This window comes from Megascapheus bottae, chromosome 22 (assembly GCF_031878675.1).
Source record: "Megascapheus bottae isolate mThoBot1 chromosome 22, mThoBot2.hap1, whole genome shotgun sequence".
Classification (NCBI taxonomy): Eukaryota; Metazoa; Chordata; class Mammalia; order Rodentia; family Geomyidae; genus Megascapheus; species Megascapheus bottae.
Window position 1 is genome coordinate 22173301 of NC_143530.1, and position 24420 is coordinate 22197720.

The window sequence follows — 24420 nt, forward strand, 5'->3', positions numbered from 1 at the left end:
GTATTGTGAGAACTGAGTTCTTTCTGTTTTGTTTCCTTGCCCATGAAATGAGCGTTTTCTGCCACAATGTGCTGCCTTATCACAGGCCAAAAGAAATAGTACCAACTGATCCTGAGCAAAGACCTCCCAACATAGTGCAAAATAAATCTTTTCTAGATTGTATCAAATCTTTCATACTGTGACAAGGGAGCTGAGTAACGTTAAGTATCTGAAAATTTTCTCATTTGTCCATCAAAGCAACCATAAGACTGGGACCATCCCATTTCACACAGACCAGTTGTATAACTTACCTACATTTCTCATATACTAAACTATAGGAGTTGAGATGTTAACCAAGGTACGTATGAGACTCCATCCTTGTTTGTTTTCCCACTACATCACAATGACTTCTAGTTTATTAGAGCTAAAAGATCTAATTCATGGTGTACACTGATAAGCAAAATCTAAGGGACACCACCAAAGCCAGAGGGACCATACACCAGAATTTTGAGAGAAATGGTTCTTAGGTCACTGAAACAATTCTAACATCTAGGAATGACAAGTATGGATCTTAAGCAAATTTCTTAACTCCGCATTTATTTCCTCATATGTAAACTGAAGGTTAAAAGTCAACAGAAAAAAAAATAGTCCCATGTGTAATATGCACAGCATGGTGGATATGCAAATGTCTTTATTTTTCTTTCTTCCTGGATTTCACTTTATAGATGAATAAGCTCAGTTTCAGAGAGGTTGAGCAGGTGTTCACGAGGGAAGTAAGAGGCAAACTCTCAGGAGCCACAAATTGAGGACAAAGAGGTGATTCAAAACCACTGATGCCTTTATGTTCATTTTCCTTCCCATGGAAATGAGGCACCACGTGTCAAATCTGACTCCACGGGGGACACTGTATATGTGGAATCCACAGCAGAAATCGTGCAGAATCCCTTTACAAACAGAGATTTTAGGTTTTCTGGCAAACTATAAGTTTGGGGGGCTTCAACTGAACTAACATTTTGAAATTTTGCTTTTCACTTAGTAACATTAATTTTTGTATACTTTTTCTTTAAGTACAAATGAGTTTTAACATATGAATCAGTGTAGGAATACAATTACCCCCCTTCTGTCATTCTCCCCTCATCTCTCCCGACCCCACCTATCCCCTCAAATTACCTGGTTCCATTTTCACACATATACATTGATTATCAGGGCTGCATTTGCTATCTCTCCTGTCTCCATTTATTGCCCTCCCTTCCCTTAACCCCATACCTCCTGACAATACAAAACATCTTGTCACTGAAGGAACCTTTTCCATGATTAAGCACGCCTTACTGCCTTAGAACCAAGTTCATAAACATGGTTATTTGCTCATGCCTCCCCTGTTTCTGTTTCTGTGTGACTCAACAGTATTTAAAATGTTAAGGTATAAAATTAACTAAGAACTGCAGCAAAGTCTCTGAGACTCTTACCTACAACTTTAAAAAGCCAGAAATGAAGCTGTGGCTCAAAGCAGTAGAGCAGATCTAGCCTTGAGCAAAAAAGCTCAGGGGCAGCACCCTGAAGAAGAAAAGACAAGGAGTGTCGAGCTGCCTCTTGGTGAAAGAGGGCCAAGGTGACTAGGGGACAGCTAGCAGGGGAAACCAAGTGTCAGCACCAAGGACTTGGTACAAATACGCGCACATGCACCCTCACTAGTCACGGAGGCAAGGAATCAGCAACAATGTCTCTTAAACTGATATGCATATCCTAAATGGATAGAAGAGGGAAGAAATCAGAGACACAGGAACCAGTTGTAGACAACAAGACTGGAGTCTGTCATGATGTATGTGGCACGACCTAAGAATTTTGTTGCCTGAGCTTTGCCTCAACCTCCACCCTACAGGACTTCCTTCATCCTTTCCTCCCGCTCTCTTTCAGTCTGAGTTCTCCTCTACTCCCAAACTATCCTCAATACCCAAATCTCAAGTAAGTCTTCTGTCTTCCAGTGGCTCCATCCCGTGTTTGCTTACCTGTCTGGATAAGCATTCCTGCATTTTCAGCCATGTGTTTGTCTTGTGCCCTCCCTCAATGGCTTCCTCCCATCTCCCTGTGACTTCCCACTTAAGCTTGGGCCCACGATCCCTGTCTTCCAGAAGTTCATCTTACCGCTCACCTGTCAGTCTCAGCCCTCAGGAAACCTTTACCACCTCTTCAGTTTAGTTCTGCGGGAATTCTCACATGTTCTTGGAGAGAACAGCAGCCCCTGTGTGAGCACTGGTTATACCTGCCATGCCCCATTTTCTCTATGAATGTCACACCACCACAGCAGTACCAAAATGAGGAGGTGGGGAAGAAACTGGATGAAGATGAGAAGAGACTTAGAACATATTGGGAAAAGGGGTACCATTCCAAAAGAATAAAGAAAAGATGTTTGATGTCTTAATAGGGAAACATTCTCTCATGATCAGCCACTTTTGACTGCTCTTAAATGGTATTTTTTACTGGGCCCTGTGGGAGGGGTCACATCTGTAATCCTAGCGTATCAGAACCTTGACATCGGAGGCTCGCAGTTATAAACTAGCCCAGGCAGGGAAAGTCTGTGAGGCTCTTATCTCTAATTAGCCACTAAAAAGCTAGAAGTTAGTAGCTCATATCTATTACCCTAGCTATTCACCAGACTGAGATCTAAGTTTTTGAGGTTCAAAATCAGCCCAGGCAAGAAAAGTCCATGAGACTTTTCTCTCCAATTAACTACTAAAAAGCTGGAAATGGAGCTGGGAGTTTGGCATAGTGGTAGAGTGCTTGCCTAGCATGCACAAGGGCCCGGGTTCGATTCCTCAGTATCACATACATACAAAAAAGCTGGAGTGGTGCTGAGGCTCAAGTGGTAGAGCTCTAGCCTTGAGAAAGTCCAAGGACAGTGCTCAGGCCCTGAGCTCAAGCCCAGGACTAAAAAAAAAAAAAAAGGCTCAGATAAAAAGCTGGAAATGAAGCTACAGCTCTAATGGTAGAGCATTAGCCTTGAACAAGATATAGCACTAAGGAACTAAATGCCGAGACCCCAAGTTTAAGCTCCAGTTCAAGCATTAAAAAAGTAAGAAATAAAATAAAAATAAACATTGTTTTAAACTTTTTAAAAAAATTCTACATAACATTCAACTATGGATCAGTAATCTCTCATCTCTCCCTAATACTCTTGGTGGAAAATGAAGAAAATCTTGTTCTATAACACTTCCTATAACTCTACTTCTGTCAAACAACACAGAAAAAAGCCTGAAGTACTCATTAAACCCATGAACAAAGTCAAGTGGTTGTGCAAGTGATGCTTATTTCAAAAGTTTTGTGTGAGTAGGATGGGGGTGGTGGGGTATAAAGTACGATTTGATAACGTATGTATTCCAAGGAGGTGAGTACATTCAAAGAACTCTTATCTAGAAAGAAGAAAATGAAGAGGAGATGTTTTCCAATGTTTACAGAAGTGTGTAAATGTACTAACAAGGCAGGGATACAGCACACGCAAGCATTTTTAGCCACATCTTGTTTAGAGTCCATGGGAGGAAAGGAGGATCCTGGGAAGATTGAGAAACACTGCCTTCAAAAACAAATAGTATGCACAGTGGTTTATACCTACAATCCCAGCAACGGAGGAAGCTGAGACCTAAGGATCCCAATTTAGACACAACTAGGGCAGAAAAACCCTCTACTCTTAGCTCCAGTTAACTAGCAAAAAAAAAAAAAAAGCCAAACTTAGAAGTATGGCTTAAGTGATAAAATGCCAGACAAGCAAAAACACAAGACCCTAAACTCAAGACAGAGCTTGAGCTAGAGAGAGAGAGAGAGAGAGAGAGAGAGAGAGAGAGAGAGAGAGAGAGAGAGAGAGAGAGAGAGAGAGAGAGGTCAGCAACAAGAGAAAAATAATAATTACACACACACACACACACACACACACACACACACACACAGAAACCTAGTAATCCACTTAAAACACAGTCAGATCATTTCACTCAGAGTCAAAACTCACCCAAAACTCTGTTCTCAAATTAGACTGGCGCCAAAATCCTCACCCCAATCTGCAAGGCCCTTCACACTCTACACAAAACACATCACCTCTCACTTCATGTCTGCAATATGCCCATGTGTACATGTGTGCAACATACGTGCATGTATACATGCTCTTCTCCACCTACCCTGACTGGATAAAAACATGCCAGGTACTCTCCCAACCCTGAGACTACCACATTGCTTGCCGCTGCCTAATCCTCTCCTAAATATTTATACAGCTTGGTCCTCACTTCCTCCAAGGTCTTCTTCAAATGACGCTTTCCCAGTAAGACATCTCTGACCATTCAGCATGTCTTGCTTTGTGTCTCAAAAGCACCCACCATCACCTCATTTTTTTGGCCAGTCCTGGGACTTGAACTCGGGGCCTGAGCGCTGCCCTTGGGCTTTCTCAAGGCTAACGCTCAACCATGTGAGCCTCAGCACCACTTCTGGCTTTTTTTACTACGTATGTGGTTCCAAGGAATTGAACCCAGGTCTTTGCATGCTAGGCAAGCTCTCTACCACTAGGCCAAACTCCTGGCCCACCGTCACCTCAGTTCTGCATTGACTTGTTAGCATTTGTTTTGTATACTGAAAGTTGAGCTGTTGGGAAAAAAAAAAAAAACACCCTGATCTAATTGTTCACCATTGTATTCTATACACCAGAATTATACAGTAATAATAAATAAATGACTCCTGGGCAACCATTGAGACCCTCCCCTCATTAGGAAACAAACCAAGGAAAGGGTATTTTTCATGCAGTGAAGGTAAACTAGAAGGCCTAAGTAAAGCTTCTTTCCAATTCTAAGATTATGTCAAAGTTCTTGGGCCTTTACAGTATGGTTTTCTGCTGCTGTTCTCCCCTCTCTTACCCCATTTCACTACTTACTTTGAATAAGTGACTAGTGAGCACTGGGTGTGGATGAAATCGTGGGTGTTCAGTAGCCAACACCTCCCTGAGTCATCTCTAACACGTTTCCCATGCAGTAGCATTTGCTCTTACCCTTTAGATGCCACCTGATCTGCAAGCAGCAATGTTGTCAGTGGAAAAATATAACACACTGAAACTGGCATTTTAAACCAGTGACTTCACAGATAAATACAAGTCATCCTATTATTATTATTATTATTATTACTTTCAACAGCTATAAACAGTGAATATATTAGAGTAACGTTATAAAGACAAGAATAAATTCACTTGAGCCACAGCTCTACTTCTAGCTTTTTGGTTGTTTAATTATTAGTAAGAATCTCTTGGATTTGTCTGTCCAGGCTGACTTCAAACTAGGATCCTCAATTCTCAGCCTCTTGAGAAGCTAGAATTCTAGGTGTGAGCCTCTGGCACCTTGCCAGTAGTGTTTTGAACAGGCAAAATTTCCTTCTATCCATGTAATAAGACTAGAACATGTGGGAATCTAGAGAGACAGAGTACGTCAGAGCCAAATGAAAGACTGGCAGGTCATATGACCAGAACAGAATACAGAAAACATTTGCCTGGAAGAGGATACCTCACTATTTCTTGCAGACCCAGAAAGTTCTCCATGAAGTGTTCTTAAAGTGACACTACATTAATACATCATGGAAACAAATAATTACACTATTATTATTATTATCACAATCATAGGAGTAAATAGCTCTTCCATTTGAATTGTTTACATCCATCAGAAATGTGTTCATTGATTCACTTTTAAACTTGTATTGCTATTTCTATCCTGACCTACTTTTGGAACTTCAGTTTCAGAAGACTAGCTGCAAGCCCCACTTTGGATAAATTTAATTCTATTCCTCTTTCTTCTTCCTCATCCTCTCCTTTTCTTCTTCTTTCCTCTCTTCGTTCCCTTTTCTTCCTTCTCCTCAGCTCCTTCTTGCTTCTTCTCTTTCACTCCTAATTGCCTGTCTCTGGATCAGAATAGTCATGAATTTGAAATAACATATATCATAAGCGTTTTACAAAAAGCCAATATGAAAGCTAGTTATAGGCTCTGCTTGCTCTACAATATTTCTGTGTGTGTGTGTGTGTGTGTGTGTGTGTGTGTATGTGTGTGTGTATGTGTGTGTGCCAGTACTTGGGCTTGAACTGAGGACCTAGACACTGTCCCTTAGATTTTTCACTCATGATTGACACTATTCTACTTGAGCCATAACTTCACTCTGACTTCTTGCTGATTAATTGGAGATAGAAGTCTCATAAATGTCCCTGTCTAAGCTGGCTTCAAACTGGAATTCTCATATCTCAGCTTCCTATTATAGCTAGGATTACATGATTTCTACAACACTTTTGAATCGTGTGTGTGTGTGTGTGTGTGTGTGTGTGTGTGTGTGTGTGTGTCCATCCCTGGGACTTGGACTCCAGGTCTTGGTGCTGTCATTGAGCTAATTCTTTAGCTCAAGGCTAGCATTCTACCACTTGAGCCACAGTCCTACTTCCAAAGAGTCTCAAAGACTTTCCTGCTTACATTGGCTTTAAACTGTGATCCTCAGATGTCAACCTCCTGAGCAGCAAGGATTACAGGTGTGAGCAACTGGTACCCAGATATACATTTCTGAAAGCCAGAAAGATGGACCATAGAAAGGAAAGGAGAGAAGAGGAGAAGGAGGGGGAGGGGGAGGAGAAAGAAGATATCAACTTACCACAGACTTAGCACTGAGTTAAATGCTTTCCTAGAATTCTTGTGATGCCTCCCAAAAGAACAGAGACAAGTATTATCTGTCCCTCCATTCTCCATCTATCTAGTAAAAACCCTAAGCATTAGAGAGCTAAAGTACTTGTCCAAAGTCATACACCAGTAAATGGCAAAGGATGAGCATGAGTCTCAGTCTTCCTGATTCTATATCTGAGCCTTCACCACTATATTATATGGCAGTGGAAACATGGTAAAAGGGTAGGAGAATGGCATTCCTTTCCCTAGTACAGACATCAATTAGAACCCAGGAAAGAAGGAACCATTGCCTGTCACACATGAGCACACACGCATATACACTGCACAAGTACACACGATGAAGATCTTCCAGAACTGTAAATGTCTGCCAGGGTATCTGTTCACTTTTCTTAAAGGTCACCCATCAGGCCCTAAGGGAAACAAGGGCTTAGTCTGAAACATTTTTTTAAATATTTCCTCTCACTTTTTAAACATTGGAAAATCTATTTGGCCCAGAGAAATGAATAGTAAAAGAAGTTCTAACTACCTAGAGCCAATAAACCTTAATGGAAAATAAAGGCGAGAATATGGCAGGACTTTATTTTCCTTTCATTCTGCATATCCCGTCTTTAATCTGAAAGGCAAATAGGCCAGGCCCAACATACCACCTTCTTTTCAGGTGAAATTATCTAGGTTATAAAAACAAGCAACAACTGTGTCTTCATTATTCCTTAGTTCCCAGCAGACAGAAATAGTGGCCAAAATAAATCAGAAGGTTATACTGCCCACAAACCAGCAATTCCACAGAATTCTCACTACCTGACATCCTACTTTGTAATCAGAAGGCTGAGATCATCTGAAGATAGCAGCTCATTCAAAGCCAGTCTGGGCAGTAAAGTCCATGAGATCCTTATATTCAATTAACCACAGAAAAGCTGGAAATGGAACTGTGGCTCAAGTGGTAAGCACACTAACTTTGAGTAAAAAAAGCTCAGGGATGGGCTGAGAGTTTGGCCTACTGGCAGGGTGCTTGCCTAGCATGCACGAAAACCCAGGTTCGATTCCTCCGTACCACATACAGAGAAAAAAAAAAAGCAAACCCACACACTACAAGTCAAATTTCATATCTGCCCATATGGCATGCAGACTATGTTAAACCCATAGGTGCAGCACCCCCAAGGGTCCAGTCTAGCACTTTTGTTCTACAAATGAGAAATCTGAGGTCCAAAGAGATTAATCATTTGCTTAACCACACAGCTAAACTGGGCAGAGCTAGAGCTGGAACACAGTGACCTTGGAAGCAGAAAGAACTTAAGCTCTCAACAAAATGGTCAGGGATACCTACAGGGAGGATGGGACAAAGATTCGATGTTTACACAGCTCCATTAAATCCATGAATAGAGATGGCATAGCACCAAATCTAGCAGGAAGATCAACACTTGCAGACTTCCACTGAGGTGGAGATGGGGGAATTCTTAGTAGAAACCATTTCAGAAACATTTTACAGGAGAAATCTTTCCCACCCAATTATTGTTAAAAAGAAAAAAGTAGGATTATTTTTTGTTTTTTATCTTGAAAACACAGAAGTTTTTTGATGTCTTTAGTTTTGGTGCAAATTAAATGAAGTCTACAGTGTTTCTTCCAAAACAAAAAGAGGAGGACAAAGAGGAGGGAGGAGGAGGAGGGAGGAGGAGGAGGAGGACAAGGAGGAGGAGGAGGAGGAGAGGAGGAGGAAAAGGAGGAGGCACCAAAGGAAAGAATAAGATAAATCTCTAATACAATGTTTGTGAAGTAATGCACCTTCTATCTGGTGAATATAATGTAACCCTTCTATTAATTACAATAAAAATATATTTTAAAAAGATAAATCTCTAATAAAGCAAAATGTTATCCAGGCTCTGGTGGCTCATGCCTGAATCCTAGCTACTCAGGAGGTTGAGATCTGAGGATTACTGTTCAAAGCCAGCCTGGTCAGGAAAGTCCTTGAGACTCTTTATCTCCAATTAACTACCAGAAAACCAGAAGTGGTATAGTGGCTCAAGTGGTAGTGCTAGCCTTGGGCAAAAGAGCTCAAGGACAGCATACGGCCCCCACAACCAAAAAGAAAGAAAGTTGAAGCAGCATTTCAGACAAGTCTAATTCTCCCAATTGCAAATTTACAAATACTCATGTAACCATAGACATGTAGCTATTTTGGTAGATCCTAGGTAATGGAAGCCAGGCAAGGTACATACTTACAAGTCCAAAAAGTACATTGGAAAAGTATCAGAAAAACATCAAACCATTTGACTTTCTGCATTTGAGGACTCTCTCACAATAAAGACACATGAATCTAGATGACACAATGATCTCATTACATGAACTCCCCACGCCCCCAAGTCACTGGAGAAATGAGAAGCACTTGTGCTATCTTTAATTAGGAACTTGATAAAAAAAATCTATTGAAACAATAATATGTCAGCATGAGCTTCTTTGTGAATGTGAAATGCCTTTTGTTTGATGCACAGTCTTGAATTCTGCATTATGAAATTTCATAGCAAGAAAACTGAATTCCATCTCCTGCTTTTAAACACCAGTAACCTTCCTTCCGAGAAATTTTTCCATTCTGGTTTCCACCAAATGTTGCTTCTGACTCATGTGTTTCAAGGCTTAGCAAAGGTTAGAAACGTGTCTGAGAAAGACAGAGAAGTCATCCTTTGTGAAGGGCATTATCAGAAACAAAGCAAGAGCAACAGAAACTGAAGTTGTTCTAGAATGACAAGGCCACTTCCTGTCTTGCTATAAAGCAACACAGGCAGGCAAGATGAGGAAGAAGAGGCATCTACATGGCCCCTCCAAGGACCTTGCTTCTAAATATTATACTGAAAACTCAGTCTCCCCAAACCCTACATTCCTATTCTTTGTTAGGCTCTATCTTATTCCTAAACTCTGTTATCCAGGATCTACTTACTATGATTTTTGTTCATCACGTAACCTTGTTTGATAAGATGATAAGCTCCTAAAAGGAAGGATCTTTACTGAGTTTTGTATCTTTAAGTGATTCCTGGTGCCCACGTGAGTGCTATGAATGTGCTTTCTAAGAACCACTAGAATCACAATGGTAAACATGAAAATAAAGAATTATCTCACTGAGGCAAAACTTACTCCTGTAGAAGGGTGTGCTGTCAACCACAAATCTAGCAAGCAAGCACACAGAGCAGGAAAGCTTCTCTATTTATCCCTAACCAGCAGGCCTGGCCCCTCTGCTCAGATTGGTTGGGTTCAGGTTCACAATTGCTTGTGATTGGCTAGTTTTAATAGGGTAAAAGGCATTTACATAAGGGGACCATTAACAGACTTTGAAATAAGATTAGTAATACACAAGTAATCTCAGCACATACCCATGCTTTCTGCTATTTCTTGAACAATCTGAGGTATATCTTCTGAGATGTGTCTTTATTCCATCAGGGGAAAACCCAGGTAAGACAAAATCTTAAAATTCCTTCCTTGTCCAAAAGCAGTTCCTCTTTTCCTGCAGTACTTGCTGATATTGTCTTAGCAGAATAATCAGCAAGAGTCAAGCTACCATTCCAAAATAGGAACTCTTTAGCAACTCACTTTGATAGAAAAGACCTTTCCTCTCATAAGAGTTCTTGGACACAGTTGCTGGGGGGTTTTTTTGTTGTTGTTTTTTTGTTTTGGGGTTTTTTGGGGGGGGGTTTGCCAGTCCTGGGCTTGGGCTCAGGGCCTGAGCACTGTCCTTGGACTTTCTCAAGGCTAGAGCTCTACCACTTGATCCTCAGCACCATTTCTGGCTTTTTTCTATGTATGTGGTACTGAGGAATCGAACCTGGGTCTTCGTGTTTGCTAGGCAAGCACTCTACCACTAGGCCAAACTCCCAGCCCCACAGTTGCTGTTTTGAATGAACAAATAATACCATTCTATAATATCTTTGCATTCTATGGAAACTCATCCATCTGTCTCCTATCTCAATAAAAATCTCTTTTAGTGTTATAATGCTGGTACCACACTAAAAAAGAAGCAAGCTTCCCCCTTGGAATCTATGGGGCCTCCTTTATTAAGAAGGCATCTGGCACATCATGGAACCAGAATTAAAGAAGAGGCCTGGTGCTAATGTTTCAAGCCTGTAATCTTAGGGACTTGGGAGGCTGAAACCTGAAGATCCCAGTTTCAAGTTATCCCAGGCAGACGAATCTAAGAAACTTAACTAGCAAAAAACCTGAAGTGGAGACATCGCTCAAGTGGTAGAACACTAGCCTTCAGCAAAAAACTAAGCCAGAGCTTGAGGTTCTGAGTTCAAATCCAGTACTAGCATAAGGGACAAAGGGATGGAAGGAAGAGAGAAGGAAGGAAGGAAGGAGAGAAGTTATATAAGGCAAAAATTTGTACATCATGATCTTTGTAAGAAGTGAGTAAGAATATGAAGAAAATATATGACATAAACTGTTAACCGATTTCTCTATCACTCAAACTGTTCAGTAGCTTTTCAGAGATGGCAATTAACTAAAACATAATGAAGATTCTCTATTTTTTCTTCCCCCACTCCCATATTGAGAATTTAACTTGGGACTTTGCCCATTCTAGGAGAGAACTCTACCAACCTGAGAAGTCCCTATTTGATTTCTTACAGAGAGAACGGACTACTAATGCAATCAATAATTGCATTTCATACACTCATTATATCTCATCTACACATCGCATTCCAGATACCCATTAAATTTACTGAAGAAGAATAATAAACATTGAATTTCCTTTTTCATTATATGTGAGTGGGACCTGATTTCAATCCTTTCCAGAGCAGGACAGTACTGTAACAAATCTAGGCTTCTCAGTAAGCTACAGAAATGTTTCCTGGACTTGTATCATCCCCCCCCCATACACACACCTCTCCCTTTGCACTCACCGCAGTGCAGAAGATGCACTGACATTCCTGGAGTGTCGTCATCTTGTCCACAGACTGTTCACACAGGCAGAGCTTGCAAGTGATGAGGGGGGCCGGAGACAGGTCTCCCGGTGCTGGATTTTCAGCTGTCATGGTGAGATACTGGAACCCAGTATCCGAAGCCATCAACCTGTCTTCAGCCCTCTTCAGTCTCCTCAGCCCCTACATACACAGATCCAGAACAGAAGGTGTTATACCCATGGTGCTATGGGTATCATTTCCCAAACTCTTCGGGAGAACCAACTGAGCAAATCCTCCCCTCTCCATGATTTCTCAAAGTACAACTAATATATTTCTGAGAACTAAGGACTGTGGAGTTTGCTGTCTTGGCAAGGTGCTGAGGGAGTCCCGAAATGAAAGCTGACTTCACTGTGCTATCCTGATTCATATCTTCTTAGCTCTGAAACTTAGAAGATCATGTTGGAGAGGGAGGAAGGGAGGCCATCATAAATGGTCAAGGGAACAACTTTTCAGTTGGAGGAGATGAGGAGTTTGGGAGACCTGCCCTGAAACATGGTGACAACACTTGAAAAGTGGTGAGAGTGCACTTTCAATGTTCTCACCACACACACACATGCACACACACACACATACACACACAAAAGATTATGCAAGGTGATGATGTTAATTAACTTAGTGTACTTGCTTCCCATGTATATAGAGTATATCCAAGTATTCTATTGTACATCATACATGTAGTGATTTTTAATTGTCAGTTATCCCATAATAAGACTGGCAGAGAAAAGAGGGGATTGCTACTATAAATAACCAGGCCACTTGAGAGTTAGACCATGACAACCAAATAACAGGTAGGTATTGAAAATAGGGTGTCATTTAAGACAAAAATGGTTAAAGAATTACCATGTGTGTTGGGAGGGGTGTGGTTCTCAGTAGCTGAGCACTTGCCCACAATACACAAGCTCCTGGGCTAAAGCCCCCGCACCACCAAAAGAGAACATTAATGTAAAAACCATCACCACACTATTTAAAAATTTTACTTCCAAGTTTATGCTCCAAAGTACTGAGATCAGAGACTCAAAAATACCTGGATATCTATCTTCCTAACAGCATTTATCATAATAGTCAAAGGCTAAAAGTAATCCAACTATTCAACAACAGCTAAATCTACAAAATACGATACCTACAATAAAATATTATACAACCCTCAAAAGAAACAAAAGAGCCAGGGGCTGGTGATTTACACCTATAATCCTAGTCTACTCAGGATGCTGAGATCTGAAACTATGGTTCAAAGCCAGCCCAGCAGAGACTCTTATTTCCAGTTATCAGCAGAAAACAAAAATAAAGATGTGGCTTCAGTGAGAGGTAAAGCACCAGCCATGAGTAGAAAAGCCACGTAGTTCAGAGTTCAAAAAGAGGAAGCACAAAAAGAGGAAGGAAGGAAGAGAGGAAGGGAAGGAGGGAGAAAGGGAAGGAGGGAAAGAAGGAGGAAAGGAGGGAGGAGAGAGAGGGAGGGAGGGAGGGAGGGAAGGAAGGAGAGGGAAGGGAGAGAGGGGAGGGAGGGGAAGGAAGGATAAGAAAAAGAAAAGAAATGAAATTCTGACATCAGCTATAATAAATGAATCTTGAGAAGACATTATGCTAATGAAAAAGCCAGACTGAAGATAGCAAATTCTATGATTCCATTTATAGGAGGTACCTAGATTTATAAAAGAGATGAAAAGAAGACCAGAGGCTACCAGGGGCTGAGGAGGAATGTGGGAGAATTACTGTTTGGTGACCACAGAGTACCCCCACTTAGGATGATGAAAAGTTCTGGAGGACCAGGAGTTTGGCCTAGTGGTAAGAGTGCTTGCCTAGCAAGCACAAAAATCCAGGTTCGATTCCTTGGTACCACATACACAGAAAAAGCCAGAAGTGGTACTGTGGCTCAAGTGATAGAGCTCTAGCCTTGAGAAAGCCCAAGGACAAGGTTTAGGCCCTGAATTTAAGTTCTGGAAATGGACAGTGGTGATGGCTGCACACTGCTGCGAAAGTATTTGGTACTACTGAATTCTACAGCTAAAGTGTACATTTTATTCATATTTTTTTTGCCAGTCCTGGGCTTGAGCTCAGGGCCTGAGCACTGTCCTTGGATTTTCTCAAGGCTAGAGCTCTACCACTTGAGCCTCAGCACCACTTCCGGCTTTTTTTCTATGTATGTGGTACCGAGGAATCGAACCCAGGTCTTCATGCATGCTAGGCAAGCACTTTAACCACTAGGCCAAACTCCCGGCCCTTTATTCAATTTTAAAAAGAGTGCCAGTGTGTGCAATGTGTATCTTCACACATATTGCTTCATTTAAACTTTTGCAACTATAAAGATTATGTTCTTTATTTTAGAGATTCATTGAGATGTTGGTAAATTAAATCACTGGCCAATGCTCCCATAATTGGGACATGTCACAGCATAAATCTCTACCTTTTGGCAGAGCCTAGTATCTGATATGCTACAACTGGGCTGCCCTGGATACTATAAGGAGAGGCGAGGTAGGGGAAGAGAGGAAAAAGATGAAGCCTCTAACTGCAGCTATCATTAAGGTACAGCAATAAAATCTGCCTCTACACATAACAGATCTGTATATGGAAAAATAAAAAAAATGCAACCAAATGTTTCAATGAGTTTGTTTCTAATTTAAGATCTTTATCATTCAAAGAGTGGAAATAATCTTCTGGCACTGTTTATTCTCTATCATATCAAGAAATTTCATGCTCCGATTAAGAAAAAATAAAGTAAAAATCTTTAACATCCATTTTCCTGTGAGAAACAGGAAATGTTCTGTCTCTATATTCATTTCTTCCTACTTTAACTCTGTCATTCCTAGAATAAATCCTTGGTAAAACTTTCAAAACCATAGTATTCCTACTAGTTTCAAAACAAACGTGTCCAATTCCATTCAAGTTTGGCAAAGAAATAATTAAAAATATCTCTCCCCTCTAAGAAACAATCCTCTTTTTTGCCAAAAGAAACTGTATAGATAATAGTTGCTACCTAGGTGTATCATAGTCTCATGGCAGTTATGTGTTGCTTAACATTTAATACATCCTAAGAAGCATGAGCATCATACAGTGTACTTTCACACTATGGAAGAGTCTATGTGGGAAGAGTCTACCACAAGCTAATATATATAATATTATATCTAGTATATATATACATTTATATATGGCATATAGCAATAAGTGCTACTGAATATTATGATGTGTGTATATGCACAATAAATAATGTATTTGTATCACAGAATAACAGAATTGGGTTGTACAGTGAATGGTTCAACAATAATGCATTCTAAACATTGAGAAGCAAAGTAAACACACAAACCATTCCCATAGTCACCTATCGTTGTCATCAGCCATTAAGTACTGTACATACTTGCACATGATACACTCATATGTGACAGGCAGTACTAAAGGACTGATCTGATTAGCATCACACAAATGGGATTAATGAACTGACTGACAACATCATGACAGCTATGACACCACTAGGTAATAGGAAATCTTCAGGTTATGGACTGCCACCCTATAGATGATGCCTCGTTGATCAAAAATATCACAATGATGTTCTCTACAGGTACAAAAAGTACCAAAATCAAAACACCAAAAAAAAAGCTGGGAGGGACATTCCATGGAATGAAAAAAATAGTTGGTGAAATCTTTTCTCGTCAACTTGCTGACATCCACTGTAAAGCCAACAGTCACGAATTCTAGTAGATACTAGTGTTTAAGATTTTGCACAGTCTCTCTGAGTAGTAGCAGAAGACTTGGTTCAAAATAGATTAAACAGAAAACTAAACAAAGATTAGCTCCCAATATGGAAGGCATGATATTTGTTGGCAAAAGTCCAATGAGGTGCAAGATATTATGTTCTTAGTACACTAGCTATAAGCCAAGAGCAAATTAGAGGCCAGAGCAGGTTCGGCATGCACACTTAGGATTTTGAGATATAAGACTTCTCTTCAGACCCATTTTATTCACAAAAAATGAAAAGAATTATAAGCTTCCCCACAGATGGCACCTATGACTCGGGGAGACAGCAAAGAAGCCATGCATCTCAATGCTTTGGGATATGAGTGACACACAATGACTCCTCCATGGCTCTGTCATGAGAGCACCAGTTTTCTCAAGTGAGGCAATTAAAAATGAGAAGCTTTATCAAACTGATACTATATAAGAAATACTACAGTAGATGGGGTGGGGGAGTAGCTCGAAGTTAATAGGTCCTGGCCAGTTCTCTGCCATTCCCTCACAACCTCCCAGACACCACTGCAAAGCCCACAGCCATGCCATGCATGGACAGATATCTAGCCCTTTGGATTCTCACTTCGGGCAGAGTAAACAATGAATTTTTAATGACATATAGCAGACACATAATAGAAGAAGGAAAGGAGATAGGAGAAAAGAGGGAAGGAAAGGATGAAGAAAAGGAAAACCAAGATTAGGAAAACAACTAGGCATAGAGCTAGGCATAATAAGAGGCTGAGAACAGGATAGCAGTTCAGGGCTAACTCAGGCAAAATAGTAGCAAGACCCACATCAGCCAGTCCAATACGTTGGGTATGGTGACATGTATCTGTAATCCCAACTACGCAGGAGAGAGAAGGATTATGGCCAAGACTGATCCAAACAATTAAAATAGTTAAAAATCCAAAATAATTAAAAATTCTAAATAATTAAAGCCAAAATGGCAATGGCACAAGTGCTAGAGTGACCAAGCCAACAGGAACAAAGCATTGAACTTGAACCCCAGTACTACCAAATAAAAAAAATGGAAGGGAAGGGAAGGGGGGAGAGGGGGGAGAGGGGAGAAGAGAGGAGGGGAGGGGAAGGGGAAGGGGGAGGGGAGGAGAGGGAGAGGGAAAGGAATGGAAAGAAAAGGAAAGAGAAAAGGGGAAAGGGAAAAGAAAGTAGTATCTAACAGAAATCCTTTTACCATGGTTCAACAAAAATCAAGCTTTCAGTAAACAGAAGAATCATGAAGTCCTGTAATGAATTTCTCTATACGTAGTATGCTGGGAATTGCTCCAAAGTTTCCTAGTATTTCTTCATGAATGTTCAAATATTTAGCAGTCTCTCCACCTGAAGCCACCAATAGCAGAACTTCGTCCTTTCACCCAAGCTATGCTAGTAGAGGACTTAAAGCTCAGAGGGCGTCCCCCCACCCTCAGCTCCTCCTGCCTCTCACAGGCCACACTTTAACAGGTACTGCAGCAAGTCAGGCCATTCCCCTCTGAGAAATCATCCTTCCAGAGAGACTCCAATCTCACTGCTTTGCACACCTGCTTGACTTGTTTTGCCTCATACCTCACATTTTTTTTCTTTTCAAATCTAAGATTAAAAAAAAAAGAAATAAAGAAAAGGCTTGAATTATCCACCCTACCACTCCGTTTTCAAAGGTAACAATTCTAATTACTTTTACAGTTATTACAGTTGCAACTTAACTGTACCTCTCATTGGGTGTCCAGAATCCTGTGGAAAAAGAATTTTGGCATACAGAAGTATGTTAGGAAAAAGAGAAATCTGGCAGCTGCCTACAGGTTTTGTCTCTGTGACACTGGTGGCAGGTTTCACTTTTCTACATAAACCCAGCCATAGCAGGACTATGTGACTGGCCAGGCCATGGAAGGAAGGAAAGCTACTAGAAACACTCTGATTTTCCACCAAATTCCCAGGCAAAGTAAACTTACCCTTCTACCTGCTACAAGAGTCTGATAGGAAAGAAGAGGAAAGTGATTTTCCCTATGTGTCTTTTTCGTTAGACTTGCCAAAGTAAGGAAAATTTAGACGCTCCACTACAAACCCAAGATGATAAGAAATTTCCATATGCTGCTGGCAGCCAGGAAAAAAAGAAAATCTTGTTCCAGAAATGCAGAGAGCAAAAGAAACAGTGATCAGAGTATTTTTTAACCACTGGTGCGGATGCCTGTTGGATTCTCCAAAAGCAAAACACAAAAGATTATGTCATTAGAAAAGATAGTGCTGTATTTCGATAATTCTCTAGCTGTTTAGACATTTTTATAGAATGCTACAAAACCTTTTAAAGTTCAGGTAAACTTATAGAGGACTCACTAAAGAGAATAAGGGACAGAGAAAGCTGGTAAAAGGAGTTAACTGGATGTTTCTGATATAACAATGTGAGCTGATCTATGCTGAGGTCTTGATTCTGGTTTATGCTATGCAAGCCTGTTACTCAAGGGAAAAAAATTACAAAAACAGAAGAGACACATGAGTACTCTCAAAATGTTTCTATGCCCTTGCAAAGCACCCTGTGAAGTAGCTGGAATAACAGATTTGTGAATGCCTGACAACCAGAGGGAGTTAGCAGAAAGAAGGGTTTCAGGAAAGGTAGGTGGTGGGCAACTGAGACTGAACCACTGTTCAATAATGCCCCAGAAGTCAACGTTCTACTAAGTTGAAAGAAGCAGCAATCTGAAGATCACATTTTTGCCTTATTGCGAAAGCGCTTCCAGGCCAGATTTTGTGGAACATACCCATAATACCAGCTACTGTGGGGGCTTAAGTAGGGAAATCGTGTTCAAGGCTGGCCCAGGCAAATGCACAAAACCCTATCAAAAATACACTAAAGGTCCGGGAGTTTGGCATAGTAGAGTGCTTGCCTAGCAAGCACAAAGACCCAGGTTCAATTCCTCGGTACCATATACATAGAAAAAAAAAAGCCAGAAGTGGTGAGCCTTGAAAAAGTCCAAGGACAGTGCTCAGGCCCTGAGCTCAAGCCCAGGATTGGCAAAAAATAAATACACTAAAGCAAAAAGGGCTGGGAGCATAGGCTCAAGTGATATAGCATTTGCCTAGCACACATGAAGTCCAGAGTTCAATCCCCAGTATCTCCAATAAAATGGAAGGGAAAGGGAGGGGAAGAAAAGGGAGAGGAGGGGAGGGGAGAGAAGGGATATACCAGCTAAAAACAATGCACCAGGAAACTAGAGTCCAATTTGAAAACAATATGATAATCCCTTAGTACCCATGAGGCATTGCTTCCAGACCCTGCTATGTATACTAAAGTCCAAGAGTGCTCAAGTCCCTTAAATAAAATTGCATAGAGCCATACATTATCTACATACAATTCTCCTGCATTCCTTAAGTCATTTGTAGATTTTATTTACAGTATCAAATACAATGAAAATATGTCTATAACTGCCATACTGAATTGCTTAAGGAAGAAGACCACAGTGCGGGGGGAGAGAGGAGGGGTAGAACCTGTACATGACCAGTCCAGAGGCAAATGTTTTCTGCACACCTTAGGCTGGATCCACTGAGGGGGAACCAGCAGATATAGAAGGCTCCCTGTGTGACAGTATGACATTAACCTTTGCAGACATCCTGGTAGATTGGTCTTTCCAGCTATAGATAGTGAGAGAAGGGCTGTTATTGGTGACCCAGAGAATGCTCACTGAGGTCAGTAAAGGGCTGACCACCATCCGCTATTAGCCCTGTGCTCAGGCTCCCTCCTGAATACAGCCTACAGTGAAAGACAAACTTGCTGTTGGTTGCGGTCACAAGATCAGTGGAGAGGGCAGTGAGTGTACTGTTCAATAGGGCAAGGACTTCCCATTAGCTCTCTGTCCTGGTCAGCATGTGCTTATACTCTCTGCTTATACACCAGGAATCTCTGCCTGGTGTTCTGGTCATTTAGGGACAAGATGAGCTAGTATATATCAGAAACAGAAAACCAGCTCTCCTGTGTGCCCCAGGAGAGCAAGAGCAGATGGAATGTAGGCTGCTTCAGCAGTTACTACAGTATAGTTTTTTTATTCATATGATTAGTTTTAAACTAAATAATGCTCAAGGTATTATTCATGGGATCCCAGTATGCTATCAGTCACAGTATATTTTCAATAATAACATAGATTTTAAAAATATGTGATGGAAGTAAATATTCACCTACTCAGGTTCTGATAGGGGGCAGGGATGTCAAACACAACTTGTCATTGTGCCTTGTAGGGCAAGACAAGGACCTTCTATCCTCTTTACTGTTTGCTAGCTTCATTCAGAGAAAACCAAGAGATTAAAAAAAAAAATACCTCAGGCTGGTCACTGGTGACTCATGCCTGTGATCCTAGCTCCTCCAGAGAGATCCGAGATCTGAGAATTGTGGCTCAAAACCAGCCCTGGACAACAACAACAACAAAAAAGTCTGTGACTCTTATCTCCACTTAACCACACAAAAGACAGAAATGTAACTCAAGACAGAAATGTGGCTAAAGGGGCCGGGAGTTTGGCCTAGTGGTAGAGTGCCTGCCTAGCATGCACAAAGACCCGGGTTCGATTCCTCGGCACCACATACATAGAAAAAAGCTGGAAGTGGTGCTGAGGCTCAAGTGGTAGAGCTCTAGCCTTGAGAAAGTCCAAGGACAGTGCTCAGGCCCTGAGCTCAAGCCCAGGACTTAGTGTTAATATCTTCGTCACAATGATCAACAGTTTCCAGGATAGCATATTATCATAGTTTTAAGCCAGGCACTGGCAGTTCACACTTATAATCCTAGCTATTCCACAGGCTAAGATCTGAGAACTACAGCCCAAAGCTACAGAGAGTCCATGAGACTCATATCCAATTAACCATTAAAAAGCCAGAAATGGCACTGTGGCTCAAAGTGGTAGAGCAGTAGTCATGAGCTCAAAAGCTTAGGGACAACACCGTGGCCCTGAGTTGAAGCCTCAGGACCAGCACAATAAGCAAACAAATAATAAAAACCATAGCTTCAAAGCTTGCAGGCCATTTACTTCTAAAGATGAACTGATGGCAAAACCAATCATGCATCCCTTAATAATGGATGACTGTGGCATTGTGTGACCCCCACAAACTGTGTGGTGCAAATTCAGATGATATATATGGGTCAGCTACTTGACATAGTCTCTTGAGATAGATGGATAGAGATAGATAGATAGATAGATAGATAGATAGATAGATAGATAGATAGATACTTGATACAGATACATATATAAATATTTGATATAAATTATGGACTCCTAAGGGAACAGTGAACACAGTGTATGAGGTGGCTCTTATGTGATATCACCTTATATTTTATATTCTTTTTAAAAGACGTAGAAGAATGCATCCTCAAGTAACAAGAAAAAGTGTAAGATACATAAATATATAACTATATAAATCAGCAACATCGTCATGTATCACTAAAACCAAGCATTAAGTATTGAATATAATTCTATTTGCTATAGTTTGTATAGTTTGTATGGACCCAGCCTTGAATACAGTGCCTCAAGCTCTTGCTTAGCTTCCTTGTTCATGGCTGGCAATCTGCCACATGAACCATGTCTCCCATGAGCATTTTTGCTGGTTAAGTGGATATAAAGTCTTGGTTCCTGCCTGGGCTGTCTTCAAACAGTTATCTTCCAGGTCATCAATCTGAGTAGCGAGGGTTACAGATGTAACCTGTATGAGTAGCCAACACTACAGTTATGAGCTACCAGCAACTAGCATTGCAGTCAGTTTACACCAGAACCACTCCAAACACAGGAGGAAAGTCTTGCACAATTAGATGATGACATCACTGGGCAATAAGAAAGTTTACAAGACTTTTACCACATACACAGTCAGTCCTCTGTGACCAAAACTTGGTTACACAGAGCATGGCTGGTATCCCTATTAACCACTGAATACAGAATAGATATATATTCCTTTAGAAAATAACAATAGCTTAAATATGACCTAGAACAAAGAATTTTAGTTTTCTAAGCAATCCCTTTGCTTTTTAAAATTAGATTATAGACTACAGTGAGGGAAAAAACTGTTAGAAATTAGGCTGAAATACATGCAAATATTTTAATGAGATATAACTTTATTACACCAGTGCTAAGGCTTGAACTCAGCGCCTCGAATTTTCCCTTGGCTTTTTGCTCCTCTTCAGCCACACTCTCACTTCTGGATTTTTGCTAGTTTATTCTGTCAAAATTTATCTTCCCAGATCTGAGGATCTTAGCCAGTCTGGAAGACCTTAACCTCAGATCTTAGCCTTCAGAGTAGCTAGGATTATAGGCATACATAAGCTACCAGTGCCCAGCTAAGAGCTAATCACTTTTATTCTTGCCCTATAAAATATATACTGCAGGAGATACACAAAGCTGGCCCACAAAATATATGACAACATGTAAAGCTAACTACAAAATAAACCCTAGAGTACCAGCATCTAAGGCATCAAATTTTAACATTTACAAAATGTTAATTTTCTTTTTTAAAAAAAGAAGCCTAATTCTTTTTTCTTGTCTTTGTTTCATGTTGTCATTATACTGCATGGTAGGTGGGGCCCAAGAGATAGAAATCCATTGCAGCCTTCTTTTCCATGAAGTTCTCAAGGGAAGTGGGAGGGAACAGGAGAGCTCTTGGCATATTCTTGGTTTTGTGATTTTGCACTCACCACAGTGCCCAACCTACTGCTTTTGAATCTGCTTCTCCCACAACTACTACAACAGCTCTGCAGAATAATCCTCAACCTCTCCGCCTGGCACTAACAACAAAGCCCAGAAGCAAGGAGGAACTCCATTTCACAGGCAGGTCTGACGATGGTGTAATTAACAGATCTCAGAGAATGGGAATTGCAGAAAGCCCCATGGAGCAAGACTCTATCTGGCTGACTTCTAGGGCTCCAATATTATCAGGAAAACTATAGTCACCTTAAGTATAAAATCAAAATTGTTTTTTCTCCAAGTGAAGAAAAGCATATGTAAATATATCCGTCCTATAAAAACTGAAAGCTTCATATGGCAAGTTTAACTAGACACATTTTTAAAACTAGTTTGAAAGAGGATTCTCTACCCTCCCACACTGGGTGAGATTCAGAGTGGGTATTTTTATAGGCCTTCGCCAAATGAGATTCTTTTAACAGGAATACATATGCAGGAAACAAAGTCAACCCACAAAGAACCAACTACCACACATGTTAGCTGGTAGAGACTTAAAAGAGGTGAAACCCAGGCCTACTTATAAAGTGGAAATGGGTTGAGGAGGTAGGCTGTCAACAGAGGATTTCATTTAATCCTATACAGGAGGATACCTGTGGATATATGGTTTCAACCTCAAATCTATCAAACAGATGGGTGTGTTACCTCATTCTATCTTCCCAAGAAAACAAAAGAGCAGGTTGGCTAAATGATCAGACTCAAACTCATGACTGCAAAGGAAATAGAAAAAAAAGGGAATCACTTTCAAAATATGTCCTTGATCAATACTACAAGCTACAGAATCAGATCTCCAGCTATGAAGATGGGGCATGTATTTTACTTAGGCTGTGTTTCAAGTTCAAGAATGGATCAGGGCCGGGTGCCAGTGGCTCACACCTATAATCCTAACCACTCAGGAGGCTGAAATCTGAGGTTCATAGTTCAAAGCCAGCCCAGACACAAAAGTCCAAGAGACTCATCTCCAATTAACTACCAGAAAACTGGAAGTGATGCTATGTCTCAACGTGGTAGAGTGGTATCTATGAGCTGAAGAACTCAGGGACAGCACCCAGGTCCAGAGTTCAAACCCCTTGACTGACAAAAAAAATTAAAAATGGATCAGACCATGAGAAGTTTCTCATTCCCGATTGCAGAAACACAGACACTTTCCCCATCTGTAATGTATTGCAATATATCTGCCAACCATTCTTCTCTTTTTCTTTTCTTTTCTTTTTTTTTCCAGTCCTGGGCTCGTGCTCAGGGTCTGAGCACTATCCTTGGGTTTTCTCAAGGCTAGAGCTCTACCACTTGAGCCACAGGACCACTTCTGGCTTTTTTCATGCATGCTAGGCAAACACTCTACCACTAGGCCAAACTCCTGGCCCCTGCTATCCATTCTTTAGGCACCACCATGAGAGGATGTGATAGGTTTAGAAATATCCATTAATCAAGTAAATAGCAAAATGCCAAAATAAATAAAACAAAATTAAAATACTTAAAATAGTTTAAGAGTTGGGGAAGTCACTCAGTAGTAAGAACAGCTGCCTAGCATACCTGACCCTGGGCTTGATCCTTCACACTGCAAAATAAATATAACTTATATGCTGTTACTCCCAAATAAAACACAGGGTTTCAATGAAACACATCAAAGTCATTTTCACATTCTCATAAAACACTGTGAATTTGAATTTACAATCCCACCCAAAGTCAATTTCAAGTTGATGAGAATTCTTTTACAATCAACCACTTCATATATATATATATATATATATACATATATATATATATATGTTTCTATCACTAGTGTCCAGCATGGTACCTTGAAAACAAGTCACTCGCCAGCAGAATGGATAAGTTTTCTGAATGCACATAGAGAAAAAAAAAGGTACACCCCCAAAATAATCATCATTTAGTGTCACTAAGGAGCTTCTGTAAGTTAAACACAGGAATCCCTGGAAGAAATATCTCTGTAGTGAGGTAGGATCTGTAGGGAAGCTTAGCCATTTGCCACCTTCCAAGTCATCAAATTTGTACAAAGTAAGGTCAGTCTCCAAACAGTATGGACTTTGCCTTGCCACCAACATCTGGATTCAGCACAATTCCTGACCTCTACCCCAAACTGGAGATATCAAACACACAAAGCTCACTCAACACGGATACAGTACCATGACAAGGGCAAGGGGAAACAGAAGCCAGGATTGGGAGCCAACAGCTCCGAGAAATGATTTCGATGGACAATTGCTTCCAAGCATTAAAATACTGAAACAATTTTGCAGAAGGAAAAATTAAATACACTTTCTCTGACTAGAAGGATCCACATTGTTTACAAAATCCTGGTATGTTAGCTGAGGTTTAAAAACTGATGGTTTTTTAAAAAATGTGTTAAAACTGGCCTAGTTTGGAAACCTGGATGTTTCAGTGAACTGAAA

The 24420-nt window shown here is 40.6% G+C and overlaps 1 protein-coding gene across 10 annotated transcripts in view; it reads right to left on the reverse strand.

Moving 5' to 3' along the window:
* Rnf144b (ring finger protein 144B) overlaps positions 1-24420 on the reverse strand; it is a 129790-nt gene that overhangs the window by 46992 nt on the left and 58378 nt on the right. For 5 of the 10 annotated variants that reach the window (XM_090356325.1, XM_090356324.1, XM_090356322.1 and 2 more), the window contains one exon: positions 11540-11740. In XM_090356325.1, coding sequence (XP_090212451.1) covers positions 11540-11704 — 165 coding nt within the window. In that variant the 5' untranslated portion in view covers positions 11705-11740. Of the gene's footprint in view, positions 1-11539; positions 11741-12439; positions 12460-16508; positions 16803-16879; positions 16989-17022; positions 17073-24420 lie in introns of those variants that run through there. The other 5 variants (XM_090356321.1, XM_090356319.1, XM_090356329.1 and 2 more) reach the window with 4 other exon arrangements.